Here is a 19,834-nt window from a genome sequence, read left to right as displayed (position 1 = left end):
GATTTTGATGTGTTTTTGAAGTGAACTTATTTTGAAGCTGTAAAGAAGTATCTTCTCCCATTTCCTCTGAAATGGATAGTTTCAGGAAGGCTCAGAAATTTGGAGGAAGACGTGAGAAAGGTAGGAGAAAGATGGATAGAAGTCACCACTGAAATGGTTGAATCTAATTTCTTGTCATAGATATTTTAAGAATAGGACATAAAGAATTTTGGTTTGCCAAGTTTTAATGAGGTACTTTTAAGATGTGATTTATCTGTGTCTCAGATTTAATTACATCATCCATATAATATTTAACACAAATTCTGATTTATGAAAGTAAATGAGCTAAACAACACGACAAAATAAACTGAGTTGGATTGACAATGAAAAATTCTCAATATTGTACATATTTTAGTTTTAGGACTGCATCTTAACCATGGCTTTTTACACAAACAGGATAGGTCAGCTTCCCCTCCCAACAGGTTGCTCGGAATGTTTGTTGTGATGTCTGTCTACGATATCCAGTTTTACATTCAAATTCAACAGTATCCCCTGTTGGGGAGTACAGTTTTTTCACAGAAGACCATCGTAATTGTATGTTATGTCTTTCCATGGAGTCTTCTGATATTATACATACATCTGAAGGTTTAAAAAAAATGAACATAAGCATTAAGAAGTAAACAAATATTTTCCACAGAATTTCAGACTTTCAAGTAGAATCTTCTACACTGGCCCAGGGCTCTGTTTCCAAAACCTTTTCCAAACCAATACATTGAAAATCTACCACGTAGATGTAAATCATTTTAAATGATTAATGATGTAAAAATGAGGTACTGTGTTTAAGGTGTGCTAATTAAATGTTATAATAAAAGATCCATCATGTCAATAACAATAGGAAGAGCTTTCATTAAAGAATACTTTGTTGCTGTTGTTGTTTGAGTAAGACTTTTTTCTAACTTTATTTCTTCACAGATTAATATTTAGTAGTCAAACATTTGACAGAATGGTTGGGGTTAATCCATGAATATTCTGTTAATAACAGCAAAACACCTTTCTCATGATTTCCCAGGATCCAGGTGAGTATTAAGATATTTACCCAAGCACTTTGGCGGTTCCGACCACTGTCCATATCTGCATGTGATGACCTTGTTTCCCTCAAGCACATACAAGGACTGGCACCGGTACTCAACTGATGACCCTGGAGGATATTCTGATTTTGGGAATGTGGTCATGTCTCCATTGTCAAGAGGCGGAGGGGGCCCACAGTTTTCATCAGGATCTAAAAAGATATTACTTGATTTACTGAAAGTGCAAAGAAAAACAGGTTAAAGTAAAGTAAATAGAAATGTACCACAATATACAATATCAAGACTTCTGCTGACAGAAATGATTCATTGGAGAAATTCTAATCACTTAAACTGAGAATAACACTTTTAAGCACTTCCTTTAATCCCACATGAAAGTACACATAAAGCATTAACAAATATGTCTGCTTTGCAGTATTCTGGTATTAAAAACCATTTTTCCTACTGAATAAATGCCAGACGGATAGCTAATATACACAAAGAAATTTTTCTCATTAGTTACAACATACTGCATGGTCTACTATGTATTGATTTTCATTGTTATTACAAAAGAAACATCCGTTTCTTTAATCATGTCAAAGAATTACAAATCTATATAATGTGAAAGGCAATTGCTGGCCTCCCATTCTGGACATGATGACGTAGAAACATTTCTGCTTATCCCTTCTGCTAAGTACAACTAAAAACCCTGAACATATTATAAAAACCAACATAGGAGATTACAAAAGAATCAGAGAAGATATCAATCAGATAAGAGACCTTGGGATTCAAGGAATTACACTGTTCATTTGGGTTTTCATTGTGCCTTCTATGGACCCTGGACTGAGCACTGAAGAAGAATGGAACCCAGAAATGATATCAAGTTCAAGAAAAAAAAAGTTCCAAAAATCATCCACTCTATTTAGCCAAAGGCCCAGGAGAGGAGTATTCTAGCCAAACAGGTATTTTTTACAATACTTGAAATGCTCCCAAATACCATCATAAAGAAACCGAGACCAGTCCTCTCCCTGTGTGGCTCACAGATCAACAGTGATCAATAGAAGCCAAGTGAGCGGCCCAGACTTCTCTCCACACTCAGGGAATAAGACACCTCTCCACTTTCCGTGTTGTCAGTGGAGGTCAAGTGGGAAGCCTGGACTTGCACTGTGGTAGTCTTGGAGGCCTGATAAATAAGAGATGTCAATAAAATCCAGAGCCTTAAAACATAATATCCCAAATGTCTAGAATACAATTGAAAATCCCTCATTACACTAGCACAAAAACAGACACTCAGACCAATGCAACACAATAGAGAACCCAGAAATGGACCCACAAACGTATGGACAACTAATCTTTGACAAGGCAGGAAAAAATACCCAAGGGAATAAAGACAGTCTCTTCAGCAAGTGGTGCTGGGAAAACTGGACAGCAACATGCAGAAGAATTAACCTGGACCACTTTCTTACACCATACACAAAAATAAACTCAAAATAGAGGAAAGCCCTAAATGTAAGACAGGAAGCCATGAAAATCCTCAAGGAGAAAGCAGCAAAAATCTCCTTAACCTTGGCCACAGCAACTTCTTACTCAACATGTCTCCGGAGGCAAGGGAAACAAAAGCAAAAATGAACTACTGAGACTTCATCAAAATAAAAAGCTGCTTCACAGCGAAGGAAACAATCAGCAAAACTAAAAGGCAACCAATAGAATGAGAGAAGATATTTGCAAACGACTTATCAGATAAAGGGTTAGCATCCAAAAATCTATAAAGAACTTATCAAACTCAACACCCAAAAAACAAATAATGCAGTGAAGAAATGGGCAAAAGACATGAATAGACACTTCTCCAAAGACGACATCCAGATGGCCAACCGGCACATGAATAAATGCTCAACATCACTCAACATCAGGGAAACACACCTGCCAGAATGGCTAACATCAACAACTCAGGCAACAAGAGATGTTGGCGAGGAGGCGGAGAAAGAGGATTTCTTTTGCACTGCTGGTGGGAATGCAAACTGGTACAGCCACTCTGGAAAACAGTATGGAGGTTCCTCAAAAAATTAAAAATAGAACTACACTACAATCCAGGAATTGCACTACTAGGTATTTATCCAAGGGATACAGGTATGCTGTTTTGCAGGGGCACATGCACCCCCATGTTTATAGCAGCACTATCAATTAAGAGCCAAAGAATGGAAAGAGCCCAATTGTCCATCGATGGGTGGATGGATAAAGAAGATGTGGTATATATACATACAATGGAGTATTACTTGGCAATCAAAATGAATGAAATCTTGCCATTTGCAACTACGTGGATGGAACTGGAGGGTATTATGCTAAGTGAAATTAGTCAGAGAAAGACAAATATCATATGACTTCCCTCATATGAGGACTTTAAGAGACAAAACAGATTAACGTAAGGGAAGGGAAACAAAAATAATATAAAAACAGGGAAGGGGACAAACAGAAGAGACTCATAAATATGGAGAACAAACTGAGGGTTGCTGGAGGGGTTGTGGGAGGGAGTTGGGTTAAATTGGGTTAAATGCATAAGGGGCATTAAGGAATCTGCTCCTGAAATCACTGTTGCACTGTATGCTGACTTGGATGTAAATTACAAAATAAATAAAGAAATAAAAAAAAAAAAAGAAAATCACTCAATATAGGGGCATCTGGTAGCTCAGTGGGCTGAGCATCCAACACTTCTTGATTTTGGCTCAGGTCATAATACCACAGTTCAAGAGTTCGAGCCCTGTGTTGGGGTCTATGATGGCAGAGGATCCTGCTTGGGATTCTTGCTCTCACTCTGCCCCTCCTCTGCTTGTGTGCTGGTGTGAGGACTCTCTCGCTCGCTCTCTCAAAATAACATTTTAAAGAGAGAGAAAATTACTTACCATACCAAAGACCAGTAAAATCTCAAAAGAGAAAAGATAATCAACAGATGACAACACTTAAATGACACAGATAATGGAATTATTTAGTGATGGCTTTTAAAAATCCAATGGGAATTATAGAACAGAAAAACATAATAATGGATTGTTAAAAATCCTCACTGGATGGGCTCTATCATGGATTACAGATGACAGAAGGATAAATCAATTTGAATATACAATACAGATTGCTCACTTTGAAAACAGACTGAAAACAAAAGTGGACAGGGTCTCAGGGACCAGTTAGAGTATATGGTAAAGCATGGACAACCAGAAAGAGAAAAAAAGGGGTTGCAGATGAAAAAAAGAAAAAAGAAAAAAAAGAGAGACTTCCAAAAATAATGGCTGAAAATTTCCCAAGTTGGGCACAAGGCATAAACATTCATACTGAAATAGCCAAACAGGATAATCCTAAAGAAATTCAAGCCAAGATACATCATAATCAAACTGAGGAAAACTAAAGAAAAGGAAAAATCTCAAAAGCAGCTACACAGAAATTAGGCAAACCTCTAAGGGAAAAAGGGTTCAAGTGTCCGTGGGGTTCTCATCTGTGTCCATCGAGAAGTGACAACGTTTTTCAAGTGCTAGAAGAAAAGAAACTGTCATCCCGAATGCTATATCCAGTGATGCCATCCTTAGGATATAAGGGAGAAATAAAGACGTTCTGAGACAAAGGAAAACGGGGAAAATATCTCCAGCAGATCTATCTTTAAAGAATTGCTAAAGGAATTCTTCAAATAGCACCAAAAAGATAACAGAAGGAGGAATGAGACTTCATGCAGGGAGAAAGAACAAGGGAACTGAGAAAAATAAGGGTAAATATAATAGACTCTTTTTCATAAGGAGTTTGTTGTATTTGATGTTTGGGCAACATTGTATCATTTCCTATAGTGCTCAATATAAGTAGAAGAAACACTAAAGACATTTATGCTTACTAAGGAAAAAAAAGGCATTTATGTTTAAAATGTGGGGAGGGTAAGGGGTGCTTGGGGGCTCAGTCAGTTAAGTGCCTGACCCTTGATATCAGCTCAGGTGTTGTGAGTTCAAGCCCCACGTTGGGTTCCACACTGGATGTGAACCCTACTGAAAAGAAAAGAGAAAAGAAAAGAAAAGAAAAGGAAAGAAAAGAAAAGAAAAGAAAAGAAAAGAAAAGAAAAGAAAAGAAAAGAAAAGAAAAGAAAATGTGGGGAGGGTAAATGGACCTAAATGGAAGTATGGTTTCCACATTCACGTGAGGTGGTAAAATGTCAAGACCAGGAGGGAATGATAAGCTATTATGTAGATCTTAATACCTAGGGCAACCACTCATAAAATGATACAAAGAGATATGCCCCCAAACAATGCAGATATACCAAAATGGAAGTTATCTTAAAATGTTCCAAAAGTCCATATAGATAATAAGAAAGGAAATGGGAGTGAAAAACAGGGAACACAAAATAAATAAAATGCCTGGCACAGCCCTAATCTATCAAATATTACTTTAAGTGTAAGTGGGTTAAATACTTCAGTGAAAAGACTAAAATGGCAGAGTGCACACATAAACAAGATCCAACCATAGGGCGTCTAAAAGAAACTCACTTTAAACATGAAAAACGTAGGTGGGATCAAAGCAAAAGACTGGGAAATATAAATGCCAGGAAAAGTTGATTTGAAAAACTGGTGGCTATATAGTATCTGCTTTGTTGGCTCCTCTTCTTTCCTAAACTCTGAATACTCGAGTGTCCTATGACCAAGTTCTTAGACCTTTTCTTCTGTATACACTAATTCCCAGGTTGAACTCAGCTAGTAACCTTCTTTCAATATAATCCACACGCTGAAGTAGCCCAAAATTGTATCCCAGTCTATGATCACATTCCAGCTGCTGATTCTGTCTCCAAGTGAAATTTTTATAGGGCTGTCAAATGTCCTCAACGTATCTTTAATACACTTATTCCTCAGGAAACAACCAAGTGTCTTAATGCTTAAGATAGAGAATTTTCCATGATTCCAGGTGTGCTAATCTGGTCAAATCCTTCATAAAATAAATATGTCATATCACTTACGCAGTCCACAAAAAGAAAAAATTGGAGTTTAAGCACCATCATTTTATTTAAGATTAAAAGATGATTCTATAATAACTACTACATTATATATTTATGTTAACATATTTAGTCCCTAAAACGTTCTCTAAAGTTTGGGGAGGAAATAAGATACTCTAACTAGGCACTGAGGTGGTTGTGTCCAGTTCCCATTTGAACATATCACTTTTCTGCCCCATCCAGGTCAAAAGGTTTGATGCATTCATAACGTGCCCTCTGACCAGATGGATACTTAGGCACCTCTTCTAGTATAATAGAATGTTTCACTCTGGGTGGATTCCCACAGGAAATACCTGAATAGAAAGAAAAAAAAAGTCGCATCTCTAACACAATGATCATTTTGAGTAGCAAATCAATGAATGGGATTCCAAATAGATCTCTAAGAGGATTTTAAATCAACAGTTAATGTGTCATGAAAGGCTGCTAATTTTAAGAAATTTACATATAAGATTGAAGAAAAGGAGATAAAGCAATATATTTTATTTTATAAGACTTAAACTTCTATGAAACTGAGAGTTTTTCTGGACATATCCCTTAGGGTCTAGTCAAATCACTCTTCCAAATTATATATTTTCAAAATGAATTTATAAACCACAAGAAAATCAAAATAAAAAGATTATTCGACATCAGAATTTGGCTTGCAATTATCCTGTTTATGAATGTAATTTTAGGCCCTTAGAAAAATAAACACAGCAGCCACTTCCTTAGAGAATAAATGAAGATTTAACACGCTTTGAAGAATACCAGAGCTGAAGGAAAAAGATGATTAACCGAGAGTCCAAACAGGAGATGAGTGGCAAAATAACAGAAAAATAAATGTATAATTGACAAAAACAGCCTTCAATGATTCTTTTTTGCAAACGCTTAAGGACATTTCAATGCATAATGTATAATTCACCAGTGAGATTCAGGTGGACGTAAATATAACAGGCTACAGGTATGGCTCCTAGACTGGAGTATACACTGAATCCCTTGGGAATTGTTAAGACACTTTCAGGGTTGCAGCCCCAGAGTTTTTGCCACCGCAGGTCTGAGCAAGCCTGTGAATTCACATTTGCATTTCTAACCATTTCCCAGAAGATGCTGATTCTGTTCTTCCAGAGACCACAGGTTGAGAACCATTGGGCTTTCAGATTGACCACTGAGTACACAATTATATCCCTTTATGTTAAAACATAAACTTCTTCGACCTGGCCTGAAAGAATAATCCATGTCCATTTCATAAGTGCTGTTAGAAGGAATTGCATATTATATTAGTCAAGACATTTTCACAAATAGGTTTCACAATTTCATTGAAGTACCTCTGCATATTGGCTTTCCTATCCATTCGCTGTTAATACACTGGATAGTATTTGGTCCATCCAAAAGGTAATTATTTGGACATTTATAAGTCACTTTTTCTCCTGACCTATATGACGCCTTCTTCTGGCCTATGGGTGTGGCATTACCGAAGTCGGGTAAGCTAAAACAATCCGTGTCTGAAAGAAAAAGAATATGTACTTGTTCAGTAAACATTTTAAAATACATAATGGCTAATAACTATAATGTAGAACAATAGGTACACATCGAACCAATGAATACCTTGCAAAATTTTTCTTATACCTTGAAAAAATATGTTAGAAGTCTTGCTGAATTATATTGAATAGTCCTATGTTTATCAAAGTATAACATGGGGATGATGACATCGTAAGCCTGAAGAGATATGGATACATGTAATGCTTGAGATCACACTTCTTGCATTCAAATTCTTTCTTGCCCATACAAGCCATCTACCTTATGTATTTGTATTTTCACTTCTGTCAAAATCTGTTACCTTTATTCATGTCAAACATCTCAGAAAACTATATACATACAAGGAGATAACTGACAAACTAACAGTAAATTGAATAATGATGGGATTGATGAGCAGGGACCACCTGTGACACAGGAACAGAGATGAGAAGTCTGAGGATGTGTATCACAGGAGGTCTAATGTGCACACACGGTGACATGAAAGCGAAATAATTTGGCTCATGCTGTCACACTTTTATTATTTCTACGGCTATTAATTCTCTACTAGAATCCACAGCTTCCCAGAGATACCCTGTTGAATTCTGGAATTACTGCCTAGTTTCATATTTGTACCATTTATGCTCTGAATTAAGAATATTTATCAATCGTAGAATAAAATTAAATACACTATACTTTTGCATTCTGGTGGATGGGACCATTTTCCTCCTATACATCTTATGAATGCAGGTCCATTAATCTCAAAACCTTCGGTGCATTTGTACATTACTTCTTCTCCATATTGGTAACTGTCTGATACGTGAGATAGAATACCATGTGGAATCAAGTGTGGTGGTGCACAAGGAAGTCCTAAAAAAAGAAGGAGACAAAGAAAGAATGACTCCATGTTTTACTAAATCTGAAATTTAATTTTATGTACTGTTTTCCATATTTGGCAGTTTTATTTGAAAAATATGATAACACAGGATCTGTAATCATATCACAGAGATGGTGTGCAAATGCTTCCTAAAATCATTATTCTGATGTGTATCCAGCTGGCAACCTGAGTAGGAACTTGAAACTAAACATGTCAATATATTATCGGCCGTAGCGACTTCTTTCTAGATATGTTTCCTGAGGCAAGGGAAACAAAAGCAAAAATAAACTATTGGGACTACATCAAAATAAAACACTTCTGTACAGTGAAGGAAACAATCAACAAAACTAAAAGGCAAGCTACAGAAAGGGAGAAGATATTTGCAAATGACATAGCTGATAAAAGGTTAGGAACCAAAACATATAAAAGACCTTATAAAACTCAACATCCAAAGAAAGTAACCCAATTAAAAATGGGCAGAAGGCATGAACAGACATATATCCAAAGACATACAGACAGCCAACAGACACATAAAGAGATGCTCAACATCACATCGATTATCCTGGAAGTGCAATTCAAAACTGCAAGGAGATATCACCTCACACCTGTCAGATAGGCAAAAATCAACACACAAGAAACAACAGGTGTTGGCGACGAGGTGGAGAAAGGAAAACCATCTTTCACTGTTGGTGTGGGAATGCCAACTGGTGCAGCCACTCTGGAAAAACAGTATGGTGATTCCTCGAAAAGTTAAACCATAGAACTAGATCCAACAATTGCACTACTAGATATTTACCCAAAGAATACAAAAATACTACTTCAAATGGATACATGTACCTTGATGTTTATAGCAGCATTATTTACAATAGCTGAGATATGGAAGCAGTTCAAGTGTCGACTGATAGATGAATGGAGAAAGAAGAGGTGGTATATATATACAACAGAATATCATTCAGCCATAAAAAGAAGGAAATCTTGTGATTGGTAATGACACAGATGGAGCTAAAGAGTATAATGCTAAGTGAAATAAGTCAGAGAAAGACAAATAACATGATTATACACACTCACATGTGGAAGTTAAGAAACAAAACAAATGAGCAAAAGGGGGAAAGAGAGAGAGGCAAACCAAGAAACAGACTCTTAATTATAGAGAACAATGCGGTTACCGGAAGGGAGGTGGGTGGGAGGATGGGTTTAATAGGTGATGGAGATAACCTAAACAAAAAACCTTGTTTTGACCATCAGGTGTTGTATTGAAGTGTTGAATCACCATATTGTACACGTGAAACTAATATTACACTGCATGTTAACTAATTGGAATTTAAACTAAAACTTAAAAAATAAAAATAATAAAAATTTCAATATATATATGAAAGAGACCATCAGTGTTTCTCAAACCAATAGTGAATAATAAAAAAAAGAGCATTGAGAAGTAATCATCTTAAGTACCATATATTGTAAGAACTCAGAAATGACATTACAGGAAAAAGAAAACAAATTAACAAAAAAAACTCATGGCAAAGCAAACAGAACAAGTTCTATACATGGGAAAGGAATATGAATAGGTAGGTTTAATTTAATTGTGCTACACATCTAGTTTTCATTAAACAATTGCCAGAATTCAAAGTGAGTCTGTAATGAGTCAATGAAATGAACACAAAGAGGATAGACTTGATGATGCAAAAATTGCTGGTAAGGTACATAAATATATAAATTATTTTAGATATTTAGCTATAAATGAGTTTGTATATTTAGAAATCTAAAGGATTCTTTCTCACGAATTTGACGACAGTTGATTATGCTTAATGGATTATATCGAAAATAGAACTGTGGTTTGCATACTGTCCTCACCTACACACCGAGGTGGAGAACTCCATTTTCCCATGTGGCACGTTATCTCATCTTTTCCAGATATCCTGAAACCATCCTCGCAAATGTAATTTAATTTGGTGCCATGTACATAAACCTCAGGTTTCAATGTTTCGTCCATCTCTTCTGAAAATTGAGGTGATTTAATGGTTCCATGTTCTATCTGAGGTGGTTGAGGACATGGGCTTTTTTCTGTATAAAGAACAGAGATCAATGTTTAAATTGAAAAATGTAATCAAATACTAGTTGAGGTTTTAAAATAAGGATAATCTGAAAAATTAAATTTCTGAAAAACTAAAAAACATCTGGAATTTGCAAGCTCATGTCTCCATCAAATCTACAGTAGTATCTGCTTGTTCACTCTGCCCCCACATTCTTGTCCTGTTCATCACGAGTGAAATTTTCTATGGTATTTACAAACAAATTTTCTATGGTATTTACACAGTAACCCAAAGTTTTGGTCTGTTTCTTTCATAGTAGAAGTGAAAGAATGCCGATTGATTTGTATACTTAGATTGCAATTTACTGTTTCAAGATAAAGTGAAATACATAGACAGAAAGGTCCTTATCTTGTTCATTTACACAAAGCACAGGGGAGTATTAACCTCATTTGAAAGAATGTTACAAAGCAAGTTATGCATTACTGACCAACGCAGTGTGGTATTGACTGCCATCTTCCATCCTTGCACACGATTTCCTCTGCATCCTGAATTATATAATTGTCTTGACAGACAACAGATACTTTTTCTCCATCCTGATAATTTACCGTCGTTGCCATATTGTGAGCATTGGGAATCTGAGGTGGAGGTGGGCATGACTGCATCTGTACTTCTACAAATATGAAAATTAGATTTCGTGATGAAATCAGAAGTGAAAAATATTAAAGAGAAAAATTAAAGAGAAAACTCAATAATAATGTATCATAAACGATCAAATAATAATGTTATGCTTAAATATGTGATACTCTTCAGCTTGTAGAGTGCTTTAATACATCACACGTGGTCTTAATGGTAGTATCTTCCTTTTATTCCTTCTGTGATAAATCGTGCATAATTTATGTAAAACTTCTTTTAATTATTTCTAACCATTACGATGTACTAACTGAATCATCCACTCAGTAACAGGCACTAAATAAATACTGATACTAGGATCTTTTTACGGCTATCTATAATCAAATGTATTGTGATTGCATTAAAACCCTTATAAGATATGGAATGGAAAATAATTAGCCACAAGAAGAATTACATGTAGTTAATCAATTATTTGATACAGGTTCCTGGCCAAGACATAAATTAGATATGGTCATTAGTGATTAACAGTGTGTTGTTTAAAGTTCAAAACTCTCTGGAGATACTGTTGACTAGGTTGCCGACACTGTTTAGAGATACACAGATGATGAAATGCACCCTGTTTAACGGATTAGACAGCCTGACTTTAGTTCTATGACCAGCAAGGTATACAAGATTCCTTTGCAAACTTGCGTTTGAGCTCCCATAAAGCAGAGATACCTCACATGTATCGTGGCAGTTCATAACCTGGAGACAAAGATGTCCTGTCCCACTGAGGGAAGACTCTGGGCGACTAACCCTGGAGGCTTTTGGACCTCTCTGTGATACTTACGTTTTGCTTTCTCCTGCCATGCGTTTATTTCATTAAAGACCTTATGTGACTGTACATGGGGAAGTCTCCTGAGTCCTTCCAATTATCTGACACTTTGTATTCAATTCAGAGAAATTGTTGACGGAATATAATTCATTCATGCTGACTAATATGGTCATATTTTCTATTTCTATCTTTAGACAGATGCAGGATTATTTTATATTTAATCAAAAATTTTTTTCTTATTTCTGTTTTCATTTGCTTGGCCTATTTTTTCAATGTATTCTCAAGGATTTATTCTCTTCTATATCTGCTTGTTTAAGCATTTTTGTCCTAATAATCTTAATTTCTACTTCCTCTTGATACATTTTACCAGAGGTTGGTCTGGCAACTAAATCTCCAGCAGGTGCCATGTCTACACCCTCTACCTTGATGGCACCAGTGGGTGCACTTCAGCCCAGGGCTCTCCTGTGGCTTCATCAAAGCCGGTGAGCGGGCCCCAGCCCTGCATTCTGCTGCCTCGCTAAAGCTGGCCAGCATGCTCAGCCCACAGAGGGCACACTCCTTGATCCCCAGGCTCTAGTGGCCTGAGGGGCTTGCATTTCTGGGGCCTGCAACACACTACAACAATCCGAGAGATAACTCTTGGTGGGCCACTACCTCCGGGGCACCACAAAGCAGCCTGAAACACAGCCCAGACTTTCTGGGGAAAAAACCTAATTATCTGTCTTAGACCGGTAGCCTGAGGGGTGGACTTGAGATTTGCCACACATCTGGGGGCCACTGAGATGCCCTCAGGGAAGGTGGACCAGGGGATGCCATCTTTGTGCTCTCCTCAGCCTCAAAGAAAACCAAATCACTATTTCTTAAAGATACCCGACCGGGCGTTAATTTGAGGCCATCAAGTTTCTGGGTGGGTTGTTTTATAGCTGACTGAAGCACTGATGCACTTAATATCTAGAAATGATGTTTTGGTTAGTTTCTAAATTCCCTTCCGGCTTCAAAGTTATTTGTAATAATAAATAGCTAAACATGTTTAAAAGATGCCCAAATACTGCTTTGGCAAGTTCGGAAGAAATAGAGTAAGATTTTGAAAGTACTATATACAAGAGCTTACCTGTGCAGGTTAGTTCAGGATCCCATCTTCCATTTATGCACGTTGAGTGTTTCTGTTTTAATTTTCCTCTACATTTGTAAGTTATGTTCTCATTATGATCAAATTCGGTCTTGTATAATGGATTCGCCTCACGTATACTTAAGCTGTGTTTACACTTCTGAAGTTCATCTGTTGCTAGAAAATGAAAATATTGCCTTGAAAAGACTACTTATATGAATCAAAGCAGTTAATGCAGAACAATAGCTTAGACTCAATAGTATATCGAAACTAGAATTTATGCCCGTAAGTGCCACCAACCAAGTCATTCCTGATCATATTGCATGTGATGGGCTACTTATTATGTCTGAACATAAGTCCCACGTCCATGCTTTGAAATTCCAGAGAAAAGGTCTGCCATAAATACAGTCTGCATGTTGGGGATTAGAAAAGCATTAAGAGGCTCACTTTTTTGGATGATTTACACACTGAACAGTCATCACCTGGTTAAATTTGGTCTCCTATTTGTGGAAATAGAATGTATGAAGCTGATAGTTTAAATATCGTGTTTCAGAAAAATGAATATATTTTTTCACTTAGGGTAATTTAAAAAAAAATTTTTTTTTTGATGTTTATTTATTTTTGAGACAGGGAGAGACAGCATGAACGGGGGAGGGTCAGAGAGAGAGGGAGACACAGAATCTGAAACAGGCTCCAGGGTCTGAGCTGTCAGCACAAAACCTGACGTGGGGCTTGAACTCACCGACAGTGAGATCATGACCTGAGCCAAAGTCAGATGCTTAACCGACTGAGCCACCCAGGTGCCCCTTCACTTAGGGTAATTTAATAAACATATCTAAAATGTATTACGTAAAATGTGAACACTTAAGCAGATCTTTTGCATGATCACTAAAATGGGACAAATACTTGTACTAAGAAACTGGGTGCTTCAAGTCACAACCTGTTTACTGTATATAGTCTTTCAATCTGTGAAAAACTATTTTGTACATCAGGTCAACCTATAATTCAATAATATTGTAAGAGTCCATTTTGTTGACTCTAATACGAGTATAACAACTTTTTATACAACTACATACTTCAAAAATTCAATGCAGCCCGGAGTACTTTGTCAAGTTGATAAAATATCAATTGATGTAGGTCTTTGGATTTTTTAATAAGTACCCAAAGAAGTAATGATTTTGTAATACAATAAAAAATAAAACAAAGGGGAATAATTCAAAACACACTAGAGGCTGAAAATAAATTCTGTTTTTAGGGCTTGTCTTCAGTGTTGAGGAAGACAAAACAAGGTTTTCTTCAGGTGATAGTAACTCATCTATAGTCAAAAGGAGTGGTGGTGGGTGTTGTCATGGTCCTATGATTGACTGGTTTCTGAAAGAATTTCCTTGATTCTTACGAGAAAATAAACATTTTGAGAAAAGTGAAAAGCTAGACTAGCTAGACGTACAAAATAAACACTGAGAGGAGAAAATTGGAGTAAGGTCTATGATAGTTAAAAGTGGATTATGGTAAACTTGAATATAGGTCGAAGATTAACCTTGGAAAGGCAAACTCTGAGATCTAAAAAGAGTAATAAATGAAATAGATGTTTTAGTATAAGAGTGAAAAGTAGAGAGTTTTCATGCCTGTTACAACCTTGGGTTTTCCCCCATATAAAATGAGGGGAAATCGTTTGTGGAGATAGAAGAGGACAAAGATGAAATTTGGTCTTGAAGGACTGGCAATACTTCTCGTGGGAATGTGTCTAGCAAAAATGTAAGGATTAAAAAGCAACAAAACTTAAGGGTTCATTCAACAAACTCCTATTTAATGTCTGCTGTATGTTCACCAGTCCTTTGTATATTGGGAATACATCGTGAACAAAACGGGTGTCAATCTCTGCTCTCATGGAACATGAGCCTAAGCCCTACCTTCTCCTTGGAACAATTAATGCCTAGACATCTGGTGAATAAGTAAGATTGGACATCCAGGACTCTCTTTGAATGTAGGACCCAAGAAAACTGTAGGAAAGAACTCATTCCAAGGGAAAAAGGAAAAGGGCCCCCAATATTTTCCCAGCTAGTCATCAAAGACATGGTCATCCAAAGGTCAGGATGATGCACATACATCAACCAGAGTGAAGTCCAACAATCAGGTTTGTTTCCTGGCCCCACCCTGACTGCCTCCTTTGACTGACTTATACTGCGAACCCAGAGGGTCTGCAGCTCACCCACCCTTTGGCACATTAACTTCTTGCTGCCGCATTTGAAACAGACTGAGAAATCCTTAGAAGCTTTGAGAGAGGCAAGATTCCTATAGGGACGTAGCAAGTGGGCACTTTCTTGACTTTGTCTGTTTTCCAGGGCCTGAAAACAAGAGTGCCGCGTAAAACAAAAATGGGATTTATGCAAATATGCTTCTATTTTCCTGGCGATTAATACTCAGATTTAAATCATATGAATAACTGTAAGTAAAATTTAGCTTCACACTTAAAAACCATGTTAATTTCAGGGATAGAAAGGGTGATCAAACTCTTTTGCTAGTTTATATTTTTCCTTTGTAGACGATAAGCAATCATTATAATTTAAGACCTGACATTTTCAAGCATATATCTAAATTTCAAAACTATGTTTGCAGATACAGTTTTTACAATAAAAATATTACATTTCATTGACCGTCTATTTGAGAAGTGTCTTCTCACCAATGCACTGAGGAAGTTGGGTCCATAATCCACTTATACATGTAATTGATTTCTGTCCAATCATTGTGAATCCTTCTCTGCAATTGAACTCCACTGAATCTCCATGGTGATAGGGAGGGTTAGAAGTCTGAACAGCGTAGCCGTAATTAAGTTCTGGTATATCTCCACATGTAGTCTCCACCTCTGTGAAAAGTTCAGAAAAATATGTTTACTTATGAAATATAATTTATGTGTTTCTGTAAATATAAAAGGTTGGTCTATTTTAAATATGAATATATTTTATACATTACCAATACAAATAGGCAAGTCTGTCCACTGTCCATCAACACACTGAATTTTATTAAAACCCTTCATCAGAAATCTAGGATTGCACACATATTCCACCAAATCGTTGTGTTCATAGTTTTCTTTCTGTGTTTCTTTAACTTTCCCATCAAGGAGTTGAGGAGGTGGAGAACACTGTTTTGTTTGCTCTACAGGAGAAATAATGTGTAAATAGTGATCAAATTACCTATTTCACAACTTAAAAAACAATAAAATGGAGTTTTTTCTTTAATTTATATTATTTATGATATACTTTATTATAGCCTTCTTAAGCAATGAAAAACAAATAGTGCTTAAACGAGAAACATGTTTCCCAGTTCTTTTTTCAAAATTATTATTTTAGAAAGAGAGATAGAAGATAAGGGGGGAGAGTAGAAAGAGAGAGAGTGAGAATCTTAAGCAGGCTCTATATGTTCAGCATGGAACCCGACATGGGGCTCGATCCCATGACCCAGGGATCATGACCTGAGCTGAAATCAGGATTCAGATGCTCAACCAACTGAGCCACCCAGGCACCGCAACCCAGTACTGTTAATTACACTGAACTAGTATATTGGAAGTATATTGAAACCCAGAAAACATGTTTAATAATCTAGATATTCTAAAGATGTATGCAAACCAATTAATAAATATGGTCATGTAAATGTTAACAATATTCATATGCCATGGAAAAATTTTATCAAAACTGTTTGAAAAAAATGTCATCATTTGAGGCTAGCATTTTATCAATATATTTTAACTTTGGTTAAGACATACATGTGATTGAATGGACTGAATTAACTATACATTGCTTGAATATTGTTTAGACACTCGATGAAGGTTGAGGGAAGGCCCATGCCATACCAAGTGTCCAATATTAACAGTGGAATTGTAGTCAAAAGGAAAAGTAACAAACACTGAGGCATAATATACATATCTATGGCTATTACCACTACATATTTCAAGAAACAAGTGGAGATTGAGTTCTTAAATAAGAAAATCTGAGATATCTACTACCCAACACATGTCCTGGCTTAATGAATTAGATTACAGACACACACACTTGAAGCCAACAGAAAATTAAGCGTGAGAGAAACAAAAACATAAAAATGTTGGTTTCAAAAATCCTATTTCTTGTTGTAGCAATTAGAAGATAAATATTCACCTTTACATGTTGGAAGATTAGGGGACCATCCAAAGTCGTAACACTGAACTGAATCTGGTCCAACTCTTTTAAGTCTTTGTCTGCAGAAGAATTTCAACACATCTCCGACTCTATATTTGTCTTTTTTGGGCTGAGTATTTAAGTTATCTTCGATTTCAGGAATCTTGCATTCTATTTCTATAAAAATGTTCAAATAATTTGGTCAGAATATAAAATTAATCATTGGCAAAGTAAATTTTATATGTGTCTTATAAAAATGAGGTGCTGGGTACTGCTTATACAGAGGAGCCACAGAAAATTTTACATATTAGGTTTTCTACACCCTCTAAATTCATAGGGGACCCTGAGAAATATTAAGGCATTGAAGAGCAACATATGTACCCTGAAAATGTATTTGGAAGGTCAACTTGCTTACACTGGATCTGATTTTATAACTGACATTTATAAAATAAATGCTATATTATTTTGTACTCCCAAAACAGAAACATATTCTTTCACATTAAAGAAAAACAACCCTGATGCTACATTTTTAAAATTGCACTCAAATAAGATTAGTATTTTGTTTAATGTAAATATAATGGGACAACCAGAACACACAGGAGACATTTCTAACAGTTTCTAAGAAACTATTACAATAGCTTAATTTATATTGATTATATTATATTAGTACGGAAATCAAACTGAAAAATGAAACAAAATAAGGAACCATGTTCAAAGCCAAATAGTTAGGCATATTCTAGGCATCCTGAGTATTTATATCATACCCAATTATCTATTCTTATTAAACCTTTATACTATCTATTAATAAATTATTGATTATTCTGATTCAATTTAAGAATGTGTAAAATTATCCCTTCAAATTTGTCAAGTTTGTGATGTTCGTGACATTCCCAAATAAAAATAAGCTAAATTCCTAAAATAAAGAGCTTCTCTCAGGGCTGCAGAAATTAACACTCAAGGCAGAAGGTGTAAAAGCAGAAACTCAGGAGCAAAATAGCTGAGGAAATTGTAAGAAACTACAATTTTGGTTTTCTTATAGCATACACTCAAAGAACCCAGTTTTAAATAATATGATAGCCTGCATTTAGAATAACAAACAAAATTATTCTTTGTTTATAAACCTATCATGTATATGGCCCATAGGAAACAGTGTGTTAAAGAGAGATAATGGTCCTTGGGCTTTCAAACACCCTCTTCTCCAGGTTACAGTAAATCAGAAGAAGACACTTTGATTTTAATCATGACTTCTTAAAACTTAATTAATTAATTATTTTAGATGATTATTTGTTTTTGAGAGAGAGAGAGACAGAGTGTGAGTGGGAGGGGTGGAGAGAGAGAGTGAGACACAGAATCTGAAGCAGGCTTCAGGCTCTGAACTGTCAGCATAGAGCCCCACATGGGGCTTAAACCCGAGAACTGTGAGATCATGACCTGAGCCAAAGTCTGAGGTTCAACCCACTGAGCGACCCAGATGCCCCCAAAATGACTTTAAATAATGCAAATTTGTTCAAACTGGGATATCTTAAACACGTCTTGTTAATTTTGTTAGTCATGAAAAAAAAATACCTGGAAAAATGGTACTCACCATAACATACTGGTTTATGAGACCAACCATTGTTAACACACACTATTGAACCTGCACGCCCATCTTGGCTTTCGTATCCATCGTGGCATTCATAGTCCAACTTGTCATTGAGTTTAAACCACGTGCCATTGCTTTTGGCTTTGGCATTCTCAAATACTGGCATGTCACAAGATTCTAATGCATAACAGAATTGAAGATTTCAATTCTAATATTATTTAATGGACGATGTAATTAAGTCCCATTCCAAGGAGGTAAAAAAAAACCTTTATCAATTAGCTTGTGCTAGTAAATTCAGTATCATATTAAATTAATCTAAGAATACCAGTGATAAATCATTGTCTTCAAAGTTACTCGAAATGAAAAAATGTTTCTGCACAGCATTTTTCTTATCACTTAAACACTCTGAAAAAATTTTTCTACGAACACTTTTCTCAATCAGTTATACTTATGTGTTTATGCCATGCTTGTAATCAAATAGGCCATTACAGGTGCATCATATTTTAACCAGCAGAGAGGAATAGGATTTTGTGAACTAAGATGCCACATTCACTAGCAAGGTGACAAATATTCCAGACAAAACTGGATCAGTTGAATACGATTGGTTTTCAAAAATGCAAGTAAATTTTTAAACATTCTATAAAACTCTACTTTAAAACATCATAATTTCTAAAGCTCACATGCTGATTTTCTTCCTCAAATATTTTCCTAATGGCTGTTTATTTTTTTAAACTTACCAAGATTGAATGGAGAGATAACTATTTTTATTATTAGTTATAAGACAGTAAAATGTTAAAAGTTTTAATTTTTGCTAACAGTGTGTTCATGAAGATTAGGTAATTCATCTCAAATTTTATGCTGTGTTACAGAGCCAGCTACCTTAAAGCTTTAAAAAACAAAGCAAAACTACACTAGTGAAGAGAGACAGTGTGTTTCTCTTCCATAGTAAGTATTACAATGGATAACTAACTAACATTCAGTATAAAATGACTTTATATGGGAGCCACTTTTATGATTTTTTTTGTGGCTAGTGCCCATAGTAAGCATGGAAATTGAAAAAAAAGGAAATGAAAACAGTACAAATGGATATTCAAATATCCACT

The 19,834-nt window shown here is 35.8% G+C and overlaps 1 protein-coding gene across 5 annotated transcripts in view; it reads right to left on the bottom strand.

The window, feature by feature from the left end:
- Window positions 1–284: 284 nt before the first annotated feature.
- LOC147572504 (complement factor H-like) overlaps window positions 285–19,834 on the bottom strand; it is a 96,634-nt gene continuing 77,084 nt past the window's right edge. For 2 of the 5 annotated variants that reach the window (XM_086694830.1, XM_086694826.1), the window contains 11 exons: window positions 18,735–18,908; window positions 17,150–17,326; window positions 15,972–16,154; window positions 15,682–15,864; window positions 13,005–13,178; window positions 10,937–11,119; window positions 10,271–10,480; window positions 8,239–8,412; window positions 7,356–7,532; window positions 1,076–1,258; window positions 285–618 (listed from right to left, as the gene is read on the bottom strand). In XM_086694830.1, coding sequence (XP_086550956.1) covers window positions 410–618; window positions 1,076–1,258; window positions 7,356–7,532; window positions 8,239–8,412; window positions 10,271–10,480; window positions 10,937–11,119; window positions 13,005–13,178; window positions 15,682–15,864; window positions 15,972–16,154; window positions 17,150–17,326; window positions 18,735–18,908 — 2,027 coding nt within the window. In that variant the 3' untranslated portion in view covers window positions 285–409. The remainder of the gene's footprint in view (window positions 619–1,075; window positions 1,259–7,355; window positions 7,533–8,238; window positions 8,413–10,270; window positions 10,481–10,936; window positions 11,120–13,004; window positions 13,179–15,681; window positions 15,865–15,971; window positions 16,155–17,149; window positions 17,327–18,734; window positions 18,909–19,834) is intronic. The other 3 variants (XM_086694827.1, XM_086694828.1, XM_086694829.1) reach the window with 3 other exon arrangements.

The sequence above is a fragment of the Puma concolor genome, chromosome E4 (assembly GCF_028749965.1).
Source record: "Puma concolor isolate L17-30 chromosome E4, mPumCon1.1.hap2, whole genome shotgun sequence".
Classification (NCBI taxonomy): Eukaryota; Metazoa; Chordata; class Mammalia; order Carnivora; family Felidae; genus Puma; species Puma concolor.
This window is presented reverse-complemented; position numbering and strand designations above follow the sequence as displayed.